The sequence below is a fragment of the Podarcis muralis genome, chromosome 14 (assembly GCF_964188315.1).
Source record: "Podarcis muralis chromosome 14, rPodMur119.hap1.1, whole genome shotgun sequence".
In the NCBI taxonomy this organism is placed as follows: domain Eukaryota; kingdom Metazoa; phylum Chordata; class Lepidosauria; order Squamata; family Lacertidae; genus Podarcis; species Podarcis muralis.
Genome location: NC_135668.1, coordinates 664,094 through 688,095, shown reverse-complemented (window position 1 = coordinate 688,095; position 24,002 = coordinate 664,094). Strand labels below are relative to the sequence as shown.

General features: G+C 46.0%; 1 protein-coding gene across 4 annotated transcripts in view; it reads right to left on the bottom strand.

Moving 5' to 3' along the window:
• PTPN9 (protein tyrosine phosphatase non-receptor type 9) overlaps positions 1-24,002 on the bottom strand; it is a 55,610-nt gene that overhangs the window by 30,351 nt on the left and 1,257 nt on the right. For 3 of the 4 annotated variants that reach the window (XM_077918842.1, XM_028706031.2, XM_077918841.1), the window contains exons 2-6: positions 10,181-10,324; positions 9,300-9,389; positions 6,728-6,852; positions 2,685-2,790; positions 296-406 (exon numbers count right to left, since the gene is read on the bottom strand). In XM_077918842.1, the coding sequence (XP_077774968.1) occupies positions 296-406; positions 2,685-2,790; positions 6,728-6,852; positions 9,300-9,389; positions 10,181-10,324 (576 nt within the window). Of the gene's footprint in view, positions 1-295; positions 407-2,684; positions 2,791-6,727; positions 6,853-9,299; positions 9,390-10,180; positions 10,325-10,617; positions 10,692-24,002 lie in introns of all 4 variants that reach the window. The other variant, XM_028706032.2, reaches the window with a different exon arrangement.

Sequence of the window (24,002 nt, the reverse complement as noted above, 5' to 3'; positions counted from 1 at the left end):
AAACTAGGTGCGTCTTATGGAGCGAAAAATACGGTAGCTTCTGACGAACACTGAAGATGCACCTCTTTATCTTGGCTTGTGACACTTGAGGTGCATATTTTTGGATCCCACCTTATTTCAGCTATTGCAAGTTGTTTTAAACTGTTTTTAATACTGTGTTTTGATTGTTGCAACTTGCCCTAGGAGCTTAGGAGAAAGGGTGGACAATAACTAATAACAACAGTAATAGTAACAACAGTAGCAGTAGGAAGGAGGAGGAGGAGGAGGAGGAGCACGATGGAGATGGTGAACTCACCCTTTCCCGGAGTTTCTCTTTAAGCAGCAGGCTGATGATGGAGTATGGAACTCGGAACCACATAGGAGCACCCACAATGAATACCTTCTTGAGACGGGCTGGGAAGGCTCCCTGAGAAGAGGCAGGGAAGAACAGTTTGGAGGAGGAAATTTATGTTTCTGAATCGCTGTCAGCATTATCCATGACAGGGAGCCACTTGACGCACACACGAGGTTTCTGGAGAAGCCTATTGATGGCTATGGCCCAACAGCTCTGCCCTGCCTGACCTATAGACAGAGAAAGCGATGCCTGTGAGGACCAGCTGCTGAGCATCACAAGGGGACAGAATTGTGATCTTGCGCTCCAGCCCTGCTTGCGGACTTCCCCCAGAGAGGCATCTGGCTGGCCACTGGATGGGCCACAGGGACCTGATCCAGCAGGTGCTTCTTATGAGGCAGAGGCCAATTGTTTATGTTTTTTTCCAGAGTCAGCCCAAGACATCTGGCTGCCTCAGGCAAAGGACCAAATCAAATCTGCCTGCCATGTGCAGAATCTGAAACTTACCTCAGGTGTATCCTCTAGCACACCTGAGGGGAGCAGGCCGCTTTACCGAGGGGAGGGGGCCAACAAGCCACACCACCATACGACTCTGTCTTCCCAAGGAGATGGATTGCCGGGGGCTCAGCTGCTCCCCTCCAGCAGCTGCTGCCTGAAGTGTCGAAGGCTCACTCAGCCTAATTATTATTATTATTATTATTATTATTATTATTATTATTATTATTATTATTTGTACCCCGCCCATCTGGCTGGGTTTCCCCAGCCACTCTGGGCGGCTTCCATAAAAACCAAAGATACAGTAAAATATCACAGATTAAAAACTTCCCTGAACAGGGCTGCCTTAAGATGTCTTCTGAATGTCAGGTAGTTATTTATCGCTTTGACATCTGATGGGAGGGCGTTCCACAGGGCGGGCGCCACTACCGAGAAGGCCCTCTGCCTGGTTCCCTGTAGCTTTGCTTCTCGCAATGAGGGAACCGCCAGAAGGCCCTCGGCGCTGGACCTCAGCGTCCGGGCAGAAAGATGGGGGTGGAGACGCTCCTTCAGGTATACTGGGCCGAGGCCGTTTAGGGCTTTAAAGGTCAACACCAGCACTTTGAATTGTGCTCGGAAACATGCAGGACTATAACTCACTCTAGTCTGACTTGAGAATAAGCCAACTGAAATTAATGGGCACAACTTAGTCTCCTTAACTGCAATCTGTCTACCCTGAGAAGAACTTAGTTGGAGACAGCCATATAACATTTCAGCCAACACCTCAAAGTGCTGGTCCAATAGGAAGGATTTCCAATAGGAAGGATATTTTTGAGGCTGCTGGTCCCTTATTTTCAAATCTGTAAGTTGACAGCTATGCCTCCTGGCTGCTACTATTATGGCTCTTCCTGCCACCATTATCCACATTTATAGCCCACCTTTACTCTAAATAACTGATGGTGGCACACCAGGTTCCCTGCCCCTCCCAACAACCCTGTGAGGTAGGTTAGGCTGTGAAGCTGTGACTGCCCCAAGGTCACCCAGGGAGCTCTCTGATCGAGCAGGTATTTGAACCCTGGTCTCCCAGGTCTTTATCCAATGGTCTAACCACTAGACATGCTGGCTACTGACAGAAGGACCACCCTACTCCCAGGCCCATCACCCTTTAAGCCTTTAAGAGCAGCATCACAGCCTTCCTCCAGCTGCTTCCCCAAGGTCAGCAAGGGGGAGGCCAGAGACAAGGTCAGTCCGGCCCATCCGGGTGGCCTCCAGTTGCTGTTGGACCACAGCTCCCATCAGCCACATCCAGCATGACCACTGCAAAGGCTGATGGGACTTGTAGTGCAACAACGTCTGGAGGGACATCACAGGCTGAGGAAGACACAATCCTCGTGGCTACTTTGCCATCTTTCCGAGCCAAGAGCCACCTTGACGGCTACCCCATTTATTTACTCCGTAAAATGCCCCATTCCTGATGCCTCCCCATATGCCATAATGTTAGCCAAACCAAGGGGAACCTCTGCAATGAGAGGGAGGACAGAACTCCAAGCGACTCCAGGATCCATCCAGGTCTCTGTAGCCGACAGGCCTTGGCCTCCTTCCCACAGCCCTTGACAAGCAATTGCTTAAGGCTTCTGGGCAGGGAGCCAGCGAGAATGAGAGAGGGGAAAGGGGGGTGACAGAAAGAGAAGGGGGGCAGGACAGAGAGAGAGAGAAAAGGGGGTCCTGCCTACTGGGGTGGTGACCCAGTCCACCACTGGTTTCATCCCTTCCCATAGCCAGCACGCAGCCGCTGGTACAGATCAACCCCACAGGAGTGCAGCCCTTGGCAGAAACAGAGGTTGCCCCCCCCCCCAACACCAATGGCCCTTCCTTTTACCTTCAGAAGGTTCAGGATTTTCTTGCTGAGATCCAGCTCAAAGTTGGTATAGTGGGAGCCTGCCATGTCATATATAAATACCAGGCCATTTCGCTGAGTTTCGAAGCTGGCAGGGGGTAGAAAAGAGAAAGTGTGCACAAATTAGGACTTTGGTTACAGCCCAACAGCATATCCATTGTATAGGAATGAGGACAGAAATGGAAAAATCAGCAGAACCTGAGATGTTTAGGATGCTGCTTATAGGTTTCTAAAATGACACCTGGTGAATAGGGAGATGTTCTCCCACTCTCATTCCATGAGAGCTCAGGGTCCTCCCATGTTTGGCAGAGAGAAAAGGAAGTATTTCTGCAAACAGCCCAGGATTAATTGATAGGAATCTTCATTGCCAGAGGTTAAGGTGAGGGCAACCAACTCAGAAGGCTTTAAAAGGAGGTAAGACCAATCCATGAAGGAGGAGAGGTCTGTCATTGGCCATTAAGTCATGATTACTACATTGAACCTCCAGGATCAGAGGCAGCAGATGACTGAACACCCTTTGGAGGAAAGTAACAGGGAGAGATTGCTGATGAATCATGTCCTGCTTGTGGCCTTCGCAAGAAGCATCTTGTTGGCCACCATGAGAGACAGGACAAGATGGGCTTTTGGTCCTTGTGATCCTTGAGATCATAAACCAGTCAATGTTAAGTATTTTAATTTAACAGGAAAAAGGATGTGCTTAACTATTTGACTGAAGTTATCCAGAATTAACATGCACTCTTCTTCATGACAGAAGTTTATAAAATTATCTATTTGATACATCCGTTATTGGAGGTCTGCAATGAAATTATGGAGGGGAAGAGAGCACCGGAATCGTGGAAGGAAGCTTTCATCACATTGATACCCAAATCAGAAACTGAAAAGACACAGCTCAAGAACTACCGTCCCATCTCCCTCCTAAATGTGGATTACAAAATTTTTGCAGATATTTTAGCAAGTAGATTTAAAAAAGTTTTGAATGAAGTGATTCACAAGGATCAGGCAGGCTTTCTCCCAGGTAGACATTTGTATGCTAACACAAGGAATATTATTGACATTTTGGAACTTCTGCAAACAAATATTAATACAAAAGCAGTGTTAATATTTATAGATGCGGAGAAGGCCTTTGACAACATTTCATGGAGGTTTATGAAGAAAAATCTGGAAGGGATGGGAGTGGGACGGGGGTTTGAAAATGGTATAGATGCAATTTATTCAGAACAAAAGGCTAAATTGATAGTTAACAATGTGGTGACGGAAGAGTTTAAAATTGAAAAAGGAACACGACAAGGTTGCCCTATCTCCCCTTTGTTGTTCATTTCGGTCCTGGAGGTGCTCTTGAATATGATTAGAGGGGACCGGTTGGTTGAAGGAATTCAGGTCGGAGCCAAACAGTACAAACTTAAAGCTTTTGCAGATGACCTGGTTTTGACATTACAGGAGCCAGAATCTAGTACGAAAAGGGCATTACAATTGATTCATGAGTTTGGTCGGGTGGCAGGATTTAAATTAAACAAGCAAAAGACCAAGGTATTGGAAAAAAAATTGACATCTTCAGAATCAGAAAGGTTTCAGAAAGAGACAGACTTAAATGTGGTTAAAAAAGTGAGATACCTAGGGGTAAACATAACAGCCAAGAACTTGAATCTATTTAAGGACAACTATGAAAAGTGCTGGTCAGAAATTAAAAGGGATTTAGAAGGTTGGTCTAGATTGAAACTTTCCTTGTTGGGCCGAATTGCTGCTATAAAGATGAATGTATTGCCAAAAATGCTGTTTCTATTTCAGACTTTACAGATTGTGGATAAAGTGGAGTGTTTCAGGAGGTGGCAGAGAGATATCTCTAAATTTGTCTGGCAGGGCAAAAAGCCCAGAATTAAGTTTAAAATATTAACTGATGCTAAAGAAAGAGGGGGGTTTGCCCTGCCGGACTTAAGGGTGTACTATGAATCAGCAGCTTTCTGCTGGTTGAAGGACTGGCTACTTCTTGAAAACACTGATGTTTTAGACCTGGAAGGATTTAATAATGTTTTTGGATGGCATGCATATTTGTGGTACGACAGGGTTAAAAGTCATAAGGCTTTCAAGAACCATATTGTCAGGAAAGCATTGTTTAATGTCTGGACAAAATATAAAGACTTATTAGAAAACAAGACCCCAAGGTGGCTGTCACCAATGGAAGCCAAGGCCCAGAAAAGACTCAATATGGAGGCCAAATGGCCGAAATATTGGGAAATATTAGAAAAGGATGGAGATACTTGGAGGTTGCAGAGTTTGGAGAAATTAAAAGACAAAGTGCGAGATTGGCTACATTACGCTCAGATTAAAGAGGTTTTTAATTTGGATAAAAAGATAGGATTCCAGGTGGAAAAATCGAAGTTAGAAACAGAACTGTTAGAACCTAAGACCAAGGTACTTTCCAAAATGTATAACTTGCTGTTAAAATGGAACACACAGGATGAAACGGGTAAATCAGCTATGATAAAATGGGCATAGGACATTGGGTACAATATTATGTTTGCTGACTGGGAAAGGTTATGGACCACCGGTGTGAAGTTCATGGCATGTAATGCCCTAAAAGAAAATATTATGAAAATGATATATAGGTGGTACATGACCCCAGTCAAGCTTGCAAAAATATATCATTTGCCCGATAATAAATGTTGGAAATGTAAAGAAACTGAAGGAACGTTCTTTCACCTCTGGTGGACCTGCCCTAGGGTTAAGGCTTTCTGGGAAATGATATATAACGAGCTGAAAAAGGTATTTAAATATACCTTTCCTAAGAAACCAGAGGCCCTCCTTTTGGGCATTGTTGGCCAGAGGGTGTTAAAGAAGGACCGAACATTTTTTATGTATGCAACAACTGCAGCAAGGATACTTATCGCTAAACACTGGGAAACCCAAGATTTGCCCACGCTGGAAGAATGGCAGATGCAACTGATAGACTACATGGAACTAGCAGAAATGACTGGCAGAATCCGAGACCTGGGAGAAGAAGCAGTGGAAGAGGATTGGAAGAAATTTAAGGACTATTTACAAAAACACTGTAAATTGTATGAGTGCTAGGAAGGATGCAAGATTGAAAATAACATGGCACCAGCAAACTAGCTGAAAGGAATATGAGAATAGGTGAGATTAGAGAAGAAGATAAATTTTGGAGTAATGTTACGTCTAAATTAAGTATTTAAGTTTTTGATAAAAGTATTCAAAATTGGAGACAGAATATTGGAAGAATATAAAATAAGAACTGAAACAAGGTGATAATTTGCTGTTTAAAATTTTACAAACTAGGAACGCAGGAACGAGAGATGTGAGGAAGTGCAAAAAGTGAAGAAAATATGGTTATATTTTTTGTATTATGTGTTAACTTTTTCTTTTTTAGTTTTTCTTTGTTTACTGTATCTTGGTGATGGGTCTATATGTGCTGGGTGATTATAATGTTTAAAACTTTCAATAAATATTTTATAAAAAAAAAAGAAAGTTTTTCTCTCTCTCTCTTATAACACTGAAATTTGTGGGCTTCCAGCTGAATGTTGGGAGATTCAGGGCAGATAGAAGAAAGTCCTTCTTCACACAGCACAGAGCTGAACTATGGAACTCCCTCCTGCAGGGGGCGGTGATGGCCACCAAGGATTAGACAGCTTCATGGAGGAGAGGACTCTCTGTGGTTACTAGCCCTGAGGGCTCTGCTCTGCCTCCACAACTGAAGGCAGTAAGCTCTTCTGAAGACCCGTTGCTGGAAGCCGAAGGAAGGGAGAGGACTCTTGCACTCAGGTCCTCTTTACAGGTTTCCCAGGGGCATCTGTTTGGCCCCTGTGAGAACAGGACGCTGGACTAGATGGGCCACTGGCCAGATCCACAAGGCTTTGCTTGTATTCTTATATGGATCTCATTCTGGGTCAGATGAGAAGGCAACGCTGCAAAAAAGCTGCAGACAGGATGCCAAAGGGGAAAAAACACACATTATTGAAGTGCGGTCATCTGAAAGAAGCAAACCCCACAGGGATGGAAAGTCTTCTACTCACCTCTCCACAGCTCTGTCCAGCAAGTAGAAGAGCGCTTGGAGGACCACATGTTGGATGCTTTTGTTGGGATGGTGCAACTTGGCAGTGAAGAGGGCAATCGATGCTCCAGTGGGATCTCGTACGCTCTGCAAAAATGCCAGAGATAAAAGATCAGCAATGAAGCAGAAGAGGTCAGTCTCTGCAGAGGCATAAAAAGTCAAAATCCGTTCAAAGCCACTTTGGAATTCTGGCTGTTGCATGACCAAATCCTAGAATCCTAGAACTATAGAGTGGGAAGGAACCATGAGGGTCATCTAGTCCACCCCCTGCAATGCCCAACATGGGGCTGGAACCCGTGGCTGAGATTAAAGAGTCTCATGCTCTACCAACTGAGCTATCCCAGCAGAAGCCCGTGGCACCTGGTGTTCGCAGGGGGGTCCCATCCAGGTACTAAACAGGCCTGACCTTGCTTAGCTTTCGGATCAGATGAGATTGCGCATGTTTTCTACCTGATGGCATGGAACATTGAGGCAAAGCAGGGGTTGCCAGCCTACCTCACAGGGTTGCTGCAAGGATAAAAAATGTTGACAGGCAGAAGTGATCTACAGAGCCTGAACCTCCTTGGAGGAAAACAAAGGAGATAAACCTAATAAAACAAACAAGCAGCTCTGAGGGCCAAAGTAATTATGACGCTGTTGATTCACGAATAGGATGCGATGCGGGGAAAGCAGAGTGAAACTCCAGACAGATAAAAGGAAGTCCTTCTTCACACAATGTAGAGTTCAAGGATGGAACTCCCTCCCTCCAGAAGCAGGGATAGCCATCAGCTAAGATTGGACCAATTCATGGAGGAGGAGGAGGAGGAGGAGGAGGAGGAGGCTATCAAGGGCTACCAGCCAGGATGGCTCTGCTCTGCCTCCACAGTTGGAGACAGCAGCACTTCTGAAGAGCAGTTGTTGGAAACTACAAGAAGGGAGAGGGCTCCTGCGCTTGGATCCTGCTTGTGGGCTTCTCATAACTGGCACCCAGTTGGCCACTGTGGGAACAGGATGCTGGACTAGATGGGCCACTGGGTGACTCAGCAGGCTCCCAGTGTTTCTCAAACTTGGATCCTCAGCTAGCTAGGAATGATGGGAGTTGTAGTTCAACAACAGCTAAGGACCCAAGTTTAATAAGAAGCACTGTTATAAACAATCTGCCCTCCCACATTTGTGGATGCTGTGATTACTAAAACACAACATGGGTTCCTCAGAAGCAAGTCATGCTAAACAAATCTCATTTCTTTTTTTGATGGAGTTACAAGCTTGGTGGATCAGGGGAATTTGGTGGACATAGTGTAACTTGACTTCAGTAACGTTTTTGACAAAGTCCCCATGATAATCTTGCAAGGGAGCTGGTAAAATGTGGGTTGAACAAGATAACAGTTAGGTAGATTTGTGACTTGTTGACTGACCAAACCCAAAGAGTAAAAGAATACTCATTAATGGTTCTTCATCATCCTGGAAAAAAGTGACAAGTGGGGTACCACAGTATTGTGTCCCAGGCTCATTGTTGTTCAATGTGTTTATAAATGACTTGGACGAAGGAATTGAAGGGATGCTCATCAAATTTGCAGAAGACACCAATCTGGGAAGGGTAGCTGATGCCACAAAAGACAGAATCAGGAATCAAGATGACCTTAACAGATTGGAGAACTGAGCACAAGCTAACAAAATGAATTTCAACAGGGAGAAATGTAAGGTTCTGCACTTAGGCATGAAGAACCAGATGCGCAAATATAGGATGGGGGACACCTGGTTTACTAGTAGTACATGTGAAATGCATCTTGGTGGACCACAAGCTTAATATAAGTCAACAGTGTGATGCAGCAGCAAACAAGTTAATGCTATTCTGAATCAACAGAAGGAAGTCTAGTGTTCAGATCAAGGGAAGTCAAATTCTTGCTCTATTCTGCCTTACTCAGACCACACTTGGAATACATACTATGTCCATTTCTGGGCACCACAATTTAAGAAGGGTGTTGACAAGCTGGAAGGTGTGCAAAGGAGGGCAACCAAGATGATGAAGGGTCTGGAGACGAAGCCTTATGAGGAGCAGTTGAAGGAGCTGGGTATGTTTAGCCTGGAAAAGAGGAGACTAAGAGGAGATATGATAACCATCTTCAAATATCTTAAGGGCTGTCATGCGGAAGATGGAACAAGCTTGTTTTCTCCTGCTCTGGAGGGTAGGACTCGAACCCATGGCTTCAAGTTACAAGAAAGGAGATTCTGACTCAACATCAGGAAGAACTTTCTGATGGTAAGAGCTGTTCAACAGTAGGATGGACACTCTTGGGAGGTGGTGGACTCTCCTTCCTTTGAGTTTTTCAAGCAGAGGTTGGATGGCCATCTGTCATGGATGCTTCAGCTGTAATTCCTGCATTGCAGGGGGTTGGACTAGATGACCCTTGGGGTCCCTTCCAACTCTACAATTTTATGATTCTATGAGCTAAAACCACACTATGGAGACATGTGTCCCCTGCCTCCGCAAACAGGAAGCCCAACTTCCACAGTTATCCACAGCTCTGTCTGCCCAAGCAAAGCACCTTACTCACCAGGATGGTGAACTTTCCACTAAGCAGCTCTGAGCGGAGAGGTTCCTCATGAGGCTTCAGCTTCACGATCCCTTCCTTCAGCCTGGTTTCCTAGGAGGAAAGAAAACACTCTGTTATTGTCTGCAACCAAGGTGGGGATCCTTCGTCCGCTCAGACCAGTAGCCCTCTGGGTGGGGCTGAGTGGAGCTGGAGTCCAGCAGCACCTGCTGAAAACATTTTTGTTTAGACAGGCCTCCCCAGATGCTTTGAAATGCTGATAGAAATTTTAATCTTTTTTAGTACAGGCAACTCCCCACATGTTCTGGCACATAAGTGAAAATCACGTAAGTGGAAGCACCCTCTAGATACCCTTTAAATCAGGGGTCAGCAACCTTTTTCAGCAGGGGGCCGGTCCACCATCCCTCAGACCATGTGGGGGGCCGGACTATATTTTTTTGGGGGGGGTGGATATGAACGAATTCCTATGCCCCACAAATAACCCAGAGATGCATTTTAAATAAAAGGACACATTCTACTCATGTAAAAACACGCTGATTCCTGGACTGTTCGCAGGCCGGATTGAGAAGGCGACTGGGCCACATCTGGCCCACGGGCCTCAGGTTGACTACCCCTGCTTTAAATGCACTCTCTCTGCAAGCCAGATTAAAAATATTGTACCCAAAATAACCGCAATTGGAACTGAAGCTCTGGGACGTGAAAAGTGGCAGCTGCCAGGCAACCCTTCACATCAGCTGTTAGGCAGGGAGGCTGAGCAGCCTCCACAAAGCCCTCTCCTCCGCCCTCCCTGAAGTCCCTTTGGGCTCCTGGAAGGGTCTCCTTGTGAGCCATGAGGTCTCTCCAGCTCTCTCCCTCCATTTCTGGGGAGGAATTGATCCCCTTACCCTGTAGGAATGGAAGAGCTCGATAGCTCGCAGGACATCGAATTTCCTGGCCATGAGGAATTTGACTGCCACATTCCAAGAAAGGGGAGACACATTGTATTGGACTGTCCACTTGTTAATCTCTTCAAGGAATTGCTTGGTTGCCTGTTCCAGAGAGAAGAGAAAAGAAAAAGACACCATTAATTAAAATCATCATCACGGTCCTTCATGCTGAGGTCCCAGGGCAAGCTACAACATTTTTTTAAAAAAATGTGTTGTTAGTTTTAAAAATAAAACAAGTACAAAACAAAACAAAACGCAATGATCAACAAAAGGCAATCCAAAATCAACACTCATTACAAAAAAAGAAAAGATTGAATTCACACATCACAAATTCCGACATGACTTCTAGTCCCCCCATTGTGATTCCTAAATTACATTACAACTGCACACTTAACTTTATCTCTCATAGGTTGTTCAGTTGTGTTAATTTTGTAAAATTCTCTTATTTCATGCAGAAGTCAATTCAGGCCTGCGAAATAATTTAGATTATTACACTTATTATTACAGATTTCTTGTAGATATTCTCTGTAAATATTCCACTCTTTATTAAATATTTGATCGGTATGGTCTCGGAATCTTGCTAGCTCTGCATATTCTAACATTTTATTATGCCAATCTAATTTTGAGGGAGTAGAATCTCCTTTCCATACCTTAGCAACCAGAATTCTTGCTGCTGCTACTGCAAAAATAATTTTTTTCCTTACCTTTTTTGGAATTTCATTGCTCATTATAGCTAACAGGAAGGCTTCAGGCTTCTTAGGAAAGGAACATTTAAACATTTTTAAAAGTTAGTTATATATAGTTCCCCAAAATTCCTTTTTTTTTTTTGCAGTTCCACCACATGTGGGTGCCTCCAGCAGATGTTTGACCTAGATTTATACATTTTGGCCAGTTTTACAGGTGTTAAGTACCATCTGTAGAGCATTTTCATGAAATTCTCTTTCTCCCTCCACAACCTTTCCCATGATTCCATTTGGATGTTGTAGCCAAAATCTCTGGTCCATTGTACCTTAACAGATTTTACTTCTTCCTCCTTGACCTCCCAGTCAAGGAGAAATCTGTACATTTTAGAGAGCGACTTTTTTGTGTTTGTATTAGGTCTTTCTCAAGTCTTGAAATTTCTGTGGAGAAGCCTTTCACAAAATATAAAGCAAAGGAAAGCGTGGAAATATAGGCTGTTGGACCTTTTAAAATATGCCCTTGTGAGTTCCTTCCAAAGTTTTCCTCTTCCCCGAGCACATAAGAAGACCACACATGGCAAGTTATGTGTGGAAAAAGTTGCACAGGCAGTAAAACTTACTTAGTTACAGAGCAGTGAAAGTTCCTAAAGTACTGGTATAGGAACTCAAGAGTGGCTTCTGAGAGCCACGTGGTCTGAGCTGGAGCAAGCAGCTGAGCCTCTTCACACAATGAGCTTCTCAGGTAATAATAATAATAATTTTTATTCATACCCCGCCCTCCCCAGCCAAGGGCGGGCTCAGGGCGGCTAACAAGCAACAATAAAAACAAGTTGAATGAATGAAGGTAGACTGAAAGGGGAGCAAAGGTTTAATTACCTAGTTCCTCCAGAGGCAAGCTCACTGCCTTGCCCCCACGGCTGACGGGGCCGGGGCCACGCAGTGTCAGTATGCTGTGTGTGCATGCCGCAGGGCATGCTGACATGTTGTGAGAATGCCTTGTGGCTAGCGCACGTGATGTGACCACACCTTGTGGCATGTGCACATGGCCACTGGGAAATTTTGAGGGGCCCCAGCTCCCTCCTTGAAAATCGAGGGGGGCCTCAATCCCCCCAGATGGTGCACCTGTCCGAAGGCGAGGGAAAGTGGACTTAGCTGAGCTTGGCAGGACAGCTTACTCTATGGTATTAACCCCTTCATGCATTAATTAGACTTAAGTATGTTGGTTATATGCTGCGGATTATCCCACACAATTCGCACCAGGCGTTCCTTGAAAATACTTTGTTTAAAAGCAACCAGCAGCTTAAAAAGCTTAAGGCTTAAAGAAGAAAACCCACAGCTCCCAGAGCTTTCCTGTTATCTGTGCATCCTGCAAACACAGAAACCTTTCATTAAGGTCTTGGCAGGTGAACATGAAGGCTAAATGGAACCTTTCCATTCCAGCTGGTCATTCAAATGCTCTCTCTGTAGCTGGCGCTCTAGTTTTCTTTTCTCCCCTGCCCTCCTCCCTCCCCAACCCCATTTCCTTTTGTGTTCTGTCTTGTATACTTTAAGCCTGAAGGCAGTAGCCATCTTACCAACACCTATATGCCGCTGCACTGGGGGCCCTTTTTATGGGGGTTGCTGAGAAGAGGGCTTCACTGTTTGACTTGTGTGCAAAATGATTTATTTCATTTATTTCCTGCCTTTCCTCCAATGAACTTGACAATATACATGGTCCTTCTTCCACAACAGCCCTGCAGTGCAGCTTAGATTGAGAGATAGTGAGCAGCCCAAGTTCACCCCAGTAAACTTCAGGGCTGAGCATGTATCTGAATCTGGATCCCCTCCCAGCCCCAGTTAAGCACAGAACCACTGTTGGGAGAGCCAGTACCAAAAAGTTGTTGCATCCCCCAAAAATTATGAGCTTCCTGCAGGCAATTGACCGGCCACTGTGGAAAGCAGGAAGGTGGTCAAAGTGGCTCTTTTGTTATGTGCTGGCATGAAAACACAGGGAACTTCCAACAAAAGATCTTCAGCCAGTCAAAACAGAAGTCTAATGTCTGGATCAAAGGAAGTAACAGTACTGTTCTATTGTGTATTGGTCTGACAATACTGGGAGTCCTGTGTCCAATTCTGGGCACCACAATTTAAAAAGGATGTTGACAAATCGGAACATGTGCAGAGGGCAGCCAAGATGATCAGGGGTCTGAAAACCAAGCCTTATGAAGAATGGTTGAGAGAGCTGGAGATGTTTAGTCCGGAAAAGAGGAGACTGAGAGGAGATATGATAGCCATCTTCCAATATCTGAAGGGCTACCACACGAAAGAGGAACAAGCTTGTTTTCTCCTGCTCTGGAGGGTAGGTCTCAAACCAATGTCTTCAAGTTACAAGAAAGGAGATTCTGACTAAACATCAGACTAAACAACTTTCTGACAGTAAGAGCTGTTAGGCAGTGGAACACACTCCCTTGGGAGGTGGTGGACTAAGCAGAGGTTGGGTGGCCATCTGTCAGGGATGCTTTAGCTGAGTTTCCTGCATTGCAGGGGGTTGGACTAGATGACCCTTGGCAGGGTGGATAAAAATCAATGATTTTTAAATATATATATAATGAAAAAATCACATTTTAAAATTTAAATTGGATTTTTAAAATAAAATGCTTTTGGAGGGAAAATCTTTCTAAGGATAGTTTTCTATTTAAGTTACATTATAGTCCTCATCAGGAAATAAGGATTTGCTTTAAGTTTTTCATGTGTGCTAAAATTCAGTCTAAGGTGTGTTTTTTTAAAAAAATCATTTCACCACATCAGTTAACAAACATTGATACATATGCTATAAAGTTATTGTTTTATTTAAATAAATTGTTTAAATTGTTATTAAGGAAATGATTGTTTTTCTCCTTCCAATAAAGTACAGCAGAAAAGTTGTCCAAATAGAAACAGTTAACTTATTAAACCTCACAATAATTTCATAATTATCTGTCAATGTATTTCTAATAGTGTAACCAAATCAGTAATTTTTGATATAACTGTAAAAACTACTCTGAAAATTTATTATTACAAAAATTAAACCTTCATCTGTTTGTAAATATTAAGATTATAAAAGCAATTATGTGTCTTTCTGTAAAAATAAATAAATAAATCAAGTCTTAGTGACTAGTGATTTAAATCGTTATTTAATCATGATTTAAATCAATTTGATTTAAATCAAATCCACCCTGACCTTTGCGGTCCCTTCTAACTCCACAATTCTATGTCTCTATGATTCTACTTTGCTGCCTCCATTGCATCCTCATTATGTCATCTGGCAGAGCTTTTCCAGGCCTTTTCCAGGCTGGCCCAAAGGAGATGGGAGAACCAAGAGTAGCTCGCTGTGACTCATTTGCAAGGCATTTTGAGGATAAGATCACTTGCATCCACCAAGACCTTGACTCTGCTGTTATAGCAGATGAATCTCATGGGGTGTCCAGAGCACAGTCTAGTCCTGTTGTGTTGGCTGAGTTTCAGTTGTGGCCGAGTTTCAAGGATGTGGCCAAGGTGCTCGGATCAGTCAGGGCGACCACTTGCGCTCTAGACCCTTGCCCCTCTTGGCTGATAAAAACCAGCAGGGAGGGAACAGCTGGCTGGGCCAGGGAAGTAGTTATGAGAGGGGGAGGCAGTGGTAAAACCACTCCTTAAGAAACCTTGCCTGGATTCAGAAAACCTAACTGCTGGCCAGTTGCTAATCTCCCTTTCCTGGGCAAGGTTCTGGAGCGAGTGGTTGCAGACCAGATCCACACACTTTGGGAAGAAACTGATTTTCTGAATCCATTTCAATCGGGGTTTTGGCCCGGTTTTGGCACAGAAACTGCTTTGGTTGCCCTGTATGATGACCTCTGTCAAGAGAGAGACAAGGGGAACATGTCCCTGTTAATTCTTCTCGACCTCTCAGCGGCTTTTGATACCATCGACCATGGCATCCTTCTGGAAAGACTCTCCAAACTAGGGATGGGTGGCACCGCTTTGCAGTGGTTCCAGTCCTACTTGGATGGTTGTTCCTAGAGGGTGTTACTTGGGGAGTGCTTTTCAGCCCTGTTGAACCTTCATGGTGGGGTTCCTCAGGGCTCAATCCTATCCCCCACGTTGTTTAACACATCTCCATGAAACCGCTGGGTGGTGTTATCCGCAGGATCAGAGTACGTTGTCAGCAGTACGCTGATGACACTCAGCTCTATTTCTCCTTGACATCTGCAGGTGAGGCAGTGGAAGTGCTGGACCAGTCTTGGTAGTGGACTGGATGAGAGCCAAGAAACAGAAGCCCAATCCAGATAAGACTGAGGCTCTGTTGGTGGGGGGTTCCCTAGACCAGATAGGTGGGAGGTCGCCTGCTCTTGATGGGGTTATGTTTCCTCTGAAGGAGCAGGTTCATAGCCTGGGGGTCCTCCTGGATCCTTTGCTGTCGCTCAAGGCTCAGGTGGCCTCAGTGGCCCAGAGTGCCTTCCATCAGCTTTGGCTGGTGGCCCATCTATGTCCCTATCTGGACAGGGAGAGCATAACTACTGTTCTCTACACTCTGGTAATCTGAAGGTTAGATTACTGCAATGCGTTCCACGTAGGGCTGCCTCTGAAGACAGTTAAGAAACTTCAGCTAGTGCAGAATTCAGCGGCCAGGTTGCTCACCGGAGCAAGACGGGTTGAGCATATTACACCGATCCTGGTCTGACTGCACTGGCTACTGATTAGTGTCCAGGCCCAATTCAAAGTGCTTGTTTTGACCTATAAAGCCTCAAACGGCTCAGGACCACAATACTTTGTGAACCACCTCTTTCCATATGAACCTTCCCGGACCCTGTGATCATCTTCTGAGGCCCTTCTTTGTGTGCCTCCTCAAGAGGTTTGGAGGGTGGCAACACAAGAATGGGGATTTCTCAGTAGTGGCTCCCCATCTATGGAATGCTCTCCCCAGGGAAGTTCACCTGGCGCCTTCATTATACACCTTTATTCGCCAGGCAAAAACATTCCTCTTTAACCAGGCCTTTGCCTGATTGACATCCAATGTAATTTTAAGTTGTTGGGGATTTTTTTTTGGGGGGGGGGGTGTTTATGTTGTTTTCGTTTGCAGGGGGCCTTCTCAGTAGTGGCACCCACCCTATGGAACACCCTTCCATCAGATGTTAAGGAGATGAGTAATTATATAACATTTAGGAAACATCTGAAGGCAGCCCTGTATAGGGAAGCTTTTTAAGGTTTTACTATGTTTTTCCATACGCTGGAAGCTGCACAGAGTGGCTGCGGCAACCCAGTCATATAGGTGAGGTACAATAAATTATTGATGATGATGATTATTATTATTATTATGTTTTTGTATTGTGATTTTATGTTGCAACTGCCCTGAGACCTGCGGGTATAAGGCAGTATACAAATTTAATAGCAACAACAGCAACCCTGCCTGAAAACCTGGAGGGTTGCTGCCAGTCAGTGTAGACAACACTGGGATAGATGGCCCAGTGGTCTGACTCAAGACAAAGCAGTTTCTTATGCTCCTAAATGTTCTCTTTTGGCACAACAATCCTTCCCTAAAAATGCCTATTTCTGGGTAAACAGGGAAAGGTATGTAAAGATGAATGACCCCTGGGTAAGCCAAGACTTCAGGCTTCTATGTGACCCATCTTTTGCAATGCCTCAAAACAACTAGGCTAGTGTTGTCACTACAAAAACATCCTTCCTGGGGTGTGATGCTCACATATTACCAACCTGCTGGGCTTGGGTGCCCTTGTATTGATCACATCTCGGTCATGTTCACACCATACACTGAAAGCACCCTAATGCTATGTCAGTGGTCATGGCTCCCCCCCCCTAAAGAATCCTGGGAACTGTAGCTCTGTGAGGGGTCTCCTGACAGCCCATGGGACACTTAACAAACTACAATTCCCATGACTCACTGGGGAAAACCATGACATGAACAATGAACAATGGCTCTATCATCCAGGTTCAAAATCCCACTTCTGGCACAAGCTTGCCTTAGGCAAACCTTGGTCTCAGCCCCCATCTCCAACACAGAGGTGCTGATGTCAGCCTACCTTTAAGGTTGCTGTAAGGATTAAAATAATGCACACAAAGCACTCTGAACACTTAAAAGTGCTATACAAATGCTAACAAATATCATCAATAAGTTTACTGTACTAGCCAAAAGCTATGAAACATTATCCAGAGAAGTGGGATCGGTAGCAAAATAGTGGTGGTGAGTGTCATGTCCTTTTGCAGAATACTCCATTACATCTGCACCCAAAAAATCCCTCAGCATTCCATGGTCACCAAGCAAGTTCAGTCCTCACTGAACCACTGGGGATGGCGGAGGTGGGTGAGTGGGAGAGACAATGACTTGGCTTCCTTCTTCTAGACTTCTTTCCCCATCTTTCCACAAACTTCGCACATTTCCCCAGACCTACTGCTCCCTCCCTCCTGTGTGTCAGAGGCCATTTTGGTTCCATAAGGAACAGCACTCATGGCCTGAACATTGCAAATAGATGGAATCCTGACTGGAAAGGCATGTGGGAACCAGGGCAAGCGAGGACAGAAGAAGAGGGAAAAGGCAACAGAAAAATGGAATGAAAAACAACATGGATAAATTTGCTATGCATGCCAAGCAATGCTGAACATGGGGAGGTGTCTTTAACACTTGAAGTCATGCAATGAGGCTAGGCGTTTTTGCTCAGCTCTCATTCTACTAAATGATGAAAGACATCAACCAGAAGGTTTCTTCCTAGGAAGAGCCCTTCAACTCCTCTAAAAAGTGTTTGGGACTTTTTAGTTAGAGAAAAGGTGAGCAAAAGGAGTCATGACAGAAGCAGAAACTCACGATATATAAGCGAGGCACCAAATGGCTCCTTAAACCAGGGTTAGTCACCAAAATGGAGGCCAGATCACTCGAAAGCCATATTTTTCAATAAAAAACGTTTGGTTCCTGAAATTCATTCAGGTTGTGCAGATAAAATATCACAGATACAATTCTACAGGATGTCTGCTAGTGTGTGAAAGCAGTCCAGATCCAAGGATCCCCAGGGATGCACCTTCAGATGGAGAAGATGCCAGACACCATCCTGGCGCCCAGGCATCTTCACTTGGTTGCAAGTGGCCAACAGCCAGGTGCAAAATGTGCCTGGAAAATTTTGAACGCTGGACAGGAGATTATAAAATGTTGCATGGCATGGAGAGAATGAGTAAAGAAAAGTTTTTCTCCCTCTCTCATAATGCTAGAACTTATGAACATCTAATGAGGCTGAAGGCTGGAAGCTTCGAGCAAGTCCTTCTTTGTGCAGCACATAGTCCAACTACGGAGGCAGTGATGCTCCCAAAGCTAGATAGCTTTAAAAGAGGGGTGGACAAATTTATGGAGGAGAGGGAGTGGGAAGGCTCCTACTCAGGAGTTGCTGGCAATAATGCTTCTGGATATCACAGAAGGGCAGGCATGAGCGTCGGAGTCTCACACTGATCAGAGGCTACAAAACCATTCCAGATTTGTTTTGTGGGGAGGGAAATGCAGGGAAGACAAAACAAACACACAACTAAAACATGGCCTTGATCCTGACAGCAATGATTGCTGTCAGCAATGTGGATTTCACTCCCTACACTGACCTTGCCACCAAGCAGACGGAGAAGCATATTGAGAAAACATGCTTTGGGAAAGAGGGAGCCATTTTGCAGCCTGGCATGGCTAGTTTCTCTTGTCAGGGTCAATATAGTCTAGATTCACATCTCCTCCCTCTTAAGCCCCCAAAACACACACTGTAAGAAAAGTGGAAATCAGTGAAAAGAAGAAGGGTATGATGTCACTGATTCATGGCAGGAAAAAGGCGCCCCCCCCCCAAATAAAGCTCAACAACTTTGACCTGCCCCCTGAATGGGTAGATCACTGTCTTTTTTTCCTCGGAGTCTCTTGCGAGTTGGACACCCCTGGAATAGAACAAGGCATCCTTCCATCTTTACTGGGTGCCTCATTAGTATTAGTAATAATAATGATTAATAACAATTAATATTAATATGTAACATTTACAGCACTCTGATCATTCAATATGTATCACATAATACAAATATGAAATCACTCGGCTGAGGGCTCTCATCTCAACTATCACACCTGCCTTGTGTCACTTCCCTCCTGCTTCCTTCCTTGTGTCTTCCACTGGGTCCTCTAAACCCCTCCCCTCTCTCCTCCTCCCCCCCAATTATCTCATCTGGTCTCTTTGATTAAACTGCAGGGGGGGAGGGGCGCCTCCAAAAGAGGTGCCAAGTGTCACAGTCAAATGCTCTTAACAATGCAGGCACATCCGGTTCCTTGCAGTTGGTGTGTGGTCCGGGGAGTCCAGGGCCCCAGCTTTGTGGCAAAGAGAAGGGAGGAAAGGGGGGGGCTGCTTTGACACAATTGCACATCATAAATCTTGATTGAGAATAGGCATCACAACCAAGACCTGTGGAAGTGAGCCCCAGTGCTTCAATGGGGGGGGGGGGGCACTTTCTGAGTGTACAGGCCTCAGTGGGAGTCCTTTCATTCATTAACAAGCCTTTGCAATTCTGTTTAACTAAAGACAGAGCACCGTTTTGCCTACAGCAGTTTACTTATGAGGTGGGCTGGCCCACTCATACGGTAAGGTGACCGCCTCAGGCAGCAGGATCCACAGGGGCAGCAAATCTCCTCATTTTTCAGCAGGAGAATGAAGGGAACTGTCAGCAGAGGAAGTCTTGGCCCCCATGGCCAGATCACTGGGTTTCTTTTCCATGAATTGGGAAAGGAGACCTCTCCACACAGAAACCAATTTGAGAAAGGAGGGAAAGGAGAGCTAGCACATGTGTGAGAGAGACAGCGCACACATGTGGGAATCTGTGCATGTGTGAAAGTGTGCATGACAGCATGCATGTGAGTTTGCACATGTGAGTGAGTGTGAGAGTGTATGTGTGCATTTGTGTGTGGCTGGGCGTGTGTGTGTGAGAGAGAGAGAATTAATGTGTGTGTTGGGTCAACTCACTTTGCACGTGCAGCCCTAGACCACTTTCCTCCACAAAAATTCAGCTTGGGGTTGGGGGTGAATGATTGTCCATCCCTATTCTAAGCTGCTTGGTGCCAACTCTGACATGAACCTGCCCAATTATTAAGACCCCCCCCCCCAACTTGAGGAGAAGTGGATAGAAACCAAAGGCATCTCCTTTCCAAAGGTAGCTCAGTTGTGCAGTTCTCCCCTCACTCCCAAATCTTCACTCCATATCCTTCTAAATGACTTTTAGGTACCAGTTCAAAATGTTGTGTTCACGCAAGTTTTTAATGGAGTTGAGTATTGTTTCAGCATTCTTCTTACTGAGTCCAGATACATTTTAACACTTTCTGCAGTATATATTTTGTTTGCACCTTTGCTGTTCTGTTCTTACCATTGATCTGTTTTGGGGGGGAGGAAGGGGGGTTTAGGAGGCATGCACTTTAAAATTTGTTGCAAGCTACCTTGAAAACTAAGATGAAGCAGCAGGATATAAATAAATGCTGGGAAAAATAATTAAAAATATAAAAACCACATCCCAATGGAATGCTTTCCTAGAAATGGAATGCATTTGGGGGCGGGGGCAAGCTGATATCTTTCTCCCACTCCACTTTCCTTTCCTATCCTCTCAAGAATGGCAACTTGTCAAGAATGGCAACTTGTGGCACCCAAAGCCAACTGCCAGTCCCTTGGGAATGCACAAAGGGAAGGTCACAGGGAGGGGGAGGCAGAGAGAAGGAGCAACAGAGTTTTCAGGATAGAAGAGGACAACAGAAGAAGACAGCAGGGCACGGGAAAGGGGCAAAGTCCAGGAAGCACAGCTAGGATCTCAAAAGGTCTGAAGAATTCAGGGAAAGATAAATTGCTGGGAGAATTTTGACTAAGGGACCCGGAAGTTATTTATTTATTTATTTATTTATTGTGATGCAGGTGGTGGAATTTTTCCCGAGTGATTCATTTTCCATTGGAATTTTTTTCCAGTTTCATGAGTTCTTTAGTAACTATGAATGGATGTCAATTGCAAATACACGTTGCTTGGCTTCAAAAAAATTAGCTTCATTAACAATAATACAAGTAAATACATGCACACTAAATTAGATCTCTCTTTAGGGTGTCAGAAAAATGTCCTGATGCAACCCCCCCCCACTCCAATACAAACCACCCTAATTTGCATAGTGTAATTGCACTGGAACTTATCCTAATTTGCATAGAAAAGTTTTTGGGGGGAAACGTCTGGGAATTTTCCAGTGCAATTTTTTTTGGGGAAAACCCCAAAACACAATTAACAACATAACACAACACTCTTTCCCAGGTGGTTCTCTGCCTCATGTTGGTCAGTTGGGGCATCTGTAGCCGGCCCTCCAAAGAGGATCTCAAGGTTTGGGGAATTCAGTGTTTCAGGTAGGCTGATGCCAAGCCATTTAGGGCCTTAAAGGTTAAAAGCAGCACTTGAAGCTGAGCCTGGGAACCAAAGGAAGCCACTTCATCCAACAAAGCCCAGGCCTCGTGAGGCCCAACCACCCTCTGCTAGTCACTTGCCTTGAATCCCTGCTCTGGAGCAATATGGAATTAGTTTACAAGGAAAAAAAACCACATGATTTAATTTGCTAGAAGCAGCCAAGATGCTAACAAGAAAATCCAGGAAACATATTACTGCATTTCTGTATTTGACTAGTTAGTGTTTGGGCTTTGGAGGATATACTGAAATTGACATAAGTAATAACAACTTTCAGAAGCTAAGAAATATGTGGCGGTTTAAATCTAGGGCATGTACCTGTTCACTTTTCCAGGATGGAGTAATAATATATGTACATATGTAATATATGTACAATGCAAGTGAAACGAAGCACATTGGTCAGGGTCTGGTCAATGCTTAGATAGCGGACACTAGCAAATAACAGACTTCCTAGTCCAGGGGTCTGCAAACTAAGGACTGCGGGCTGGATCAGGCCCAATTGCCTTCAGGATCTGGCCCACAGACTGCCTGTGGATCATCGGCGTGGGGATTCTGTTCATTCAGGCTGCACCATTTTCCCCCTGCACCATTCCATTCCCCCCCCACACCCCATGGCGGTGCCTCCTCCCTCCCTCCTCCTGGTTTCTCTGCACCCTGCCTAGAGGAGGAAGGGGCTGAGTGCCATTTTAAGCAGCCCCTCTCTGGAGCCAGCCCTTTCACGCCGCTCATCTTCCCTCTGCCGCTGCCGCCCTGGTGCTCCTGTGGGCCAGGGGGCAGAGCGGACGAGCTCCCTCTGCCTACCCACGAGAAGCAGCGGTGGCGGCGGCAGCCCCTGGGAAGGTAAGCACAGCAGCTGGGGCTGGGGAGGAGGACTACTTGCCCCCCTCACCTCTTCTTCCAGCTCCCCCCCCCGTGCCGCTTCTCCAGCCCGCCACAAGGTCTGAGGGACAGTGGACCGGCCCACGGCTAAAAAAAATTGCCGACCCCTGTCCTAGTCCATGCCACCAAGACTAGATGGCGGTCTCCTCAGGGCGGGGACCTGCCCTCTTCTACTCTGCAAAGTACTGTCTGAGCCTTACGATCAGAAGCAGGGACCTTCCTATCTGGCGCATCCTTAATCAAGAACTTATCAATAGGGACAGGGTGCCAACACCACAGGGCCCCCCCCACCACTTGCACGGCAAAGCCCACCAACTTTGGGGGTGCCTGGCCCCCTCAAAAATTTTAATGGGGGGGGGTTGAAGAGACCTTGGCCCCTAGGAGAAAATCTGATCTTTTTCTGGATAACATCTGAAAGACATTCTCCATTTGGAAAGCGTTTTCTGACTGCTGCTTTTATTTTTTTTGTGGGGGGGGGGGGTTGGCAGTTATTGCTGCTCTATGCTTTTTAAAAATATTACATGATTTTACACTGCTGTTGTACATTGCTGGTTTTTAAGATACTTTGGGAAATTCGCTTGAAAAGCATGGAAGACATTCTTTAAGAAACCTAAACAAAGCCACCTGCAATCGGATGGAGTAATAGCTACAATGTATGCCGCCTTCAGTTCTATCCAAGACAGGCTATAGAAACGCAAGATTAAAAAAACTCCCACAGGCCATTTTATTTAAATAAAAGGGTTACATTTATTAATACAGTATCTTTTTCTCTGCCAGGACGGACAACGTTCACTTTTTCTGCTACAAGTTAGGAGTGTGAAAACTTTAACGGAGAAGAGACGCTCCCGAGCGGGGTTTGTGTCTCCCGGCCTTCGCGGGGGTCGCGGAGCCTTTCTGGGGCGCCTCCCGAAGGGATGAGCAACATCCACCTCGCGTGACTCAAGCGCAGCCGCAGCCGGCGGGATGTGCGGGCGCGACAAAGGAGGGCCGGATCCTTCCCGGGGGAGAAAGTGAAAAGGGCCCGAAGCAGAAGACGGCGAAGGGCAAAGGGCGAGGCGGAAGCGAGAAGTCCCTGCGAGCGGGGCGGCGGGGAGAGAAGCCCCGAGGGAGCCGCGCGGAGCCCCGGGCAGAGGCGCAGGCGCGCTCTCGGGAAGACGGGCGAGCCCAGCCAGGCTCCCGGCAGAAGCCCAGCTCCCCGCCCGGGCAGAAAGCGGCCGCGGATCCTGCGCGCTTGCCGGCCTTTCCCCTCCGCGGCACTTCCGCTCCATGACGCGCTTCTCTCTCCGGCCTCACAGCTTTTATAAAAGGGGTGGGGAATCTAATTCCCCCCCCCCCCGAAAAAAGAAAACATCACACACACAAACACGGGGCGGGGGGGGGGTAGGATTAGAAGAGAAAAACCAGTTAATGAATGAGGCGTCAATTAATGGGGGAGAAGCCCCTGAGGCGGCTGGATCCACCCCCCCCCTAGACAACTGCGGGGGGAGAATTAGCCTTCCCCCCCTCAACCAAGAGCGAGTGTGTCCTTGCAGCCCCCACCCAAAAAAGCGAATTTCCTCGCTTGTTAACAACTCCTCCTCTTTTATCGGAGGATCCTAGCGGGAGGGGAGGGGGCGCCCCACGGCCCCGCCAGGCTCCTTCTCCGACTAGGCCGCATCGCAGCCCCCCCCCCGCAGCGGTTCTGATCTCCATGGAAACCTCCCCAGGGGGCCCCACTTCCGCCCCTCCCCTTGAGGTGGGGGGTGGCGGGACTTGGAGGGACGCAGCTCCCCCCGCCCACCAAGAAC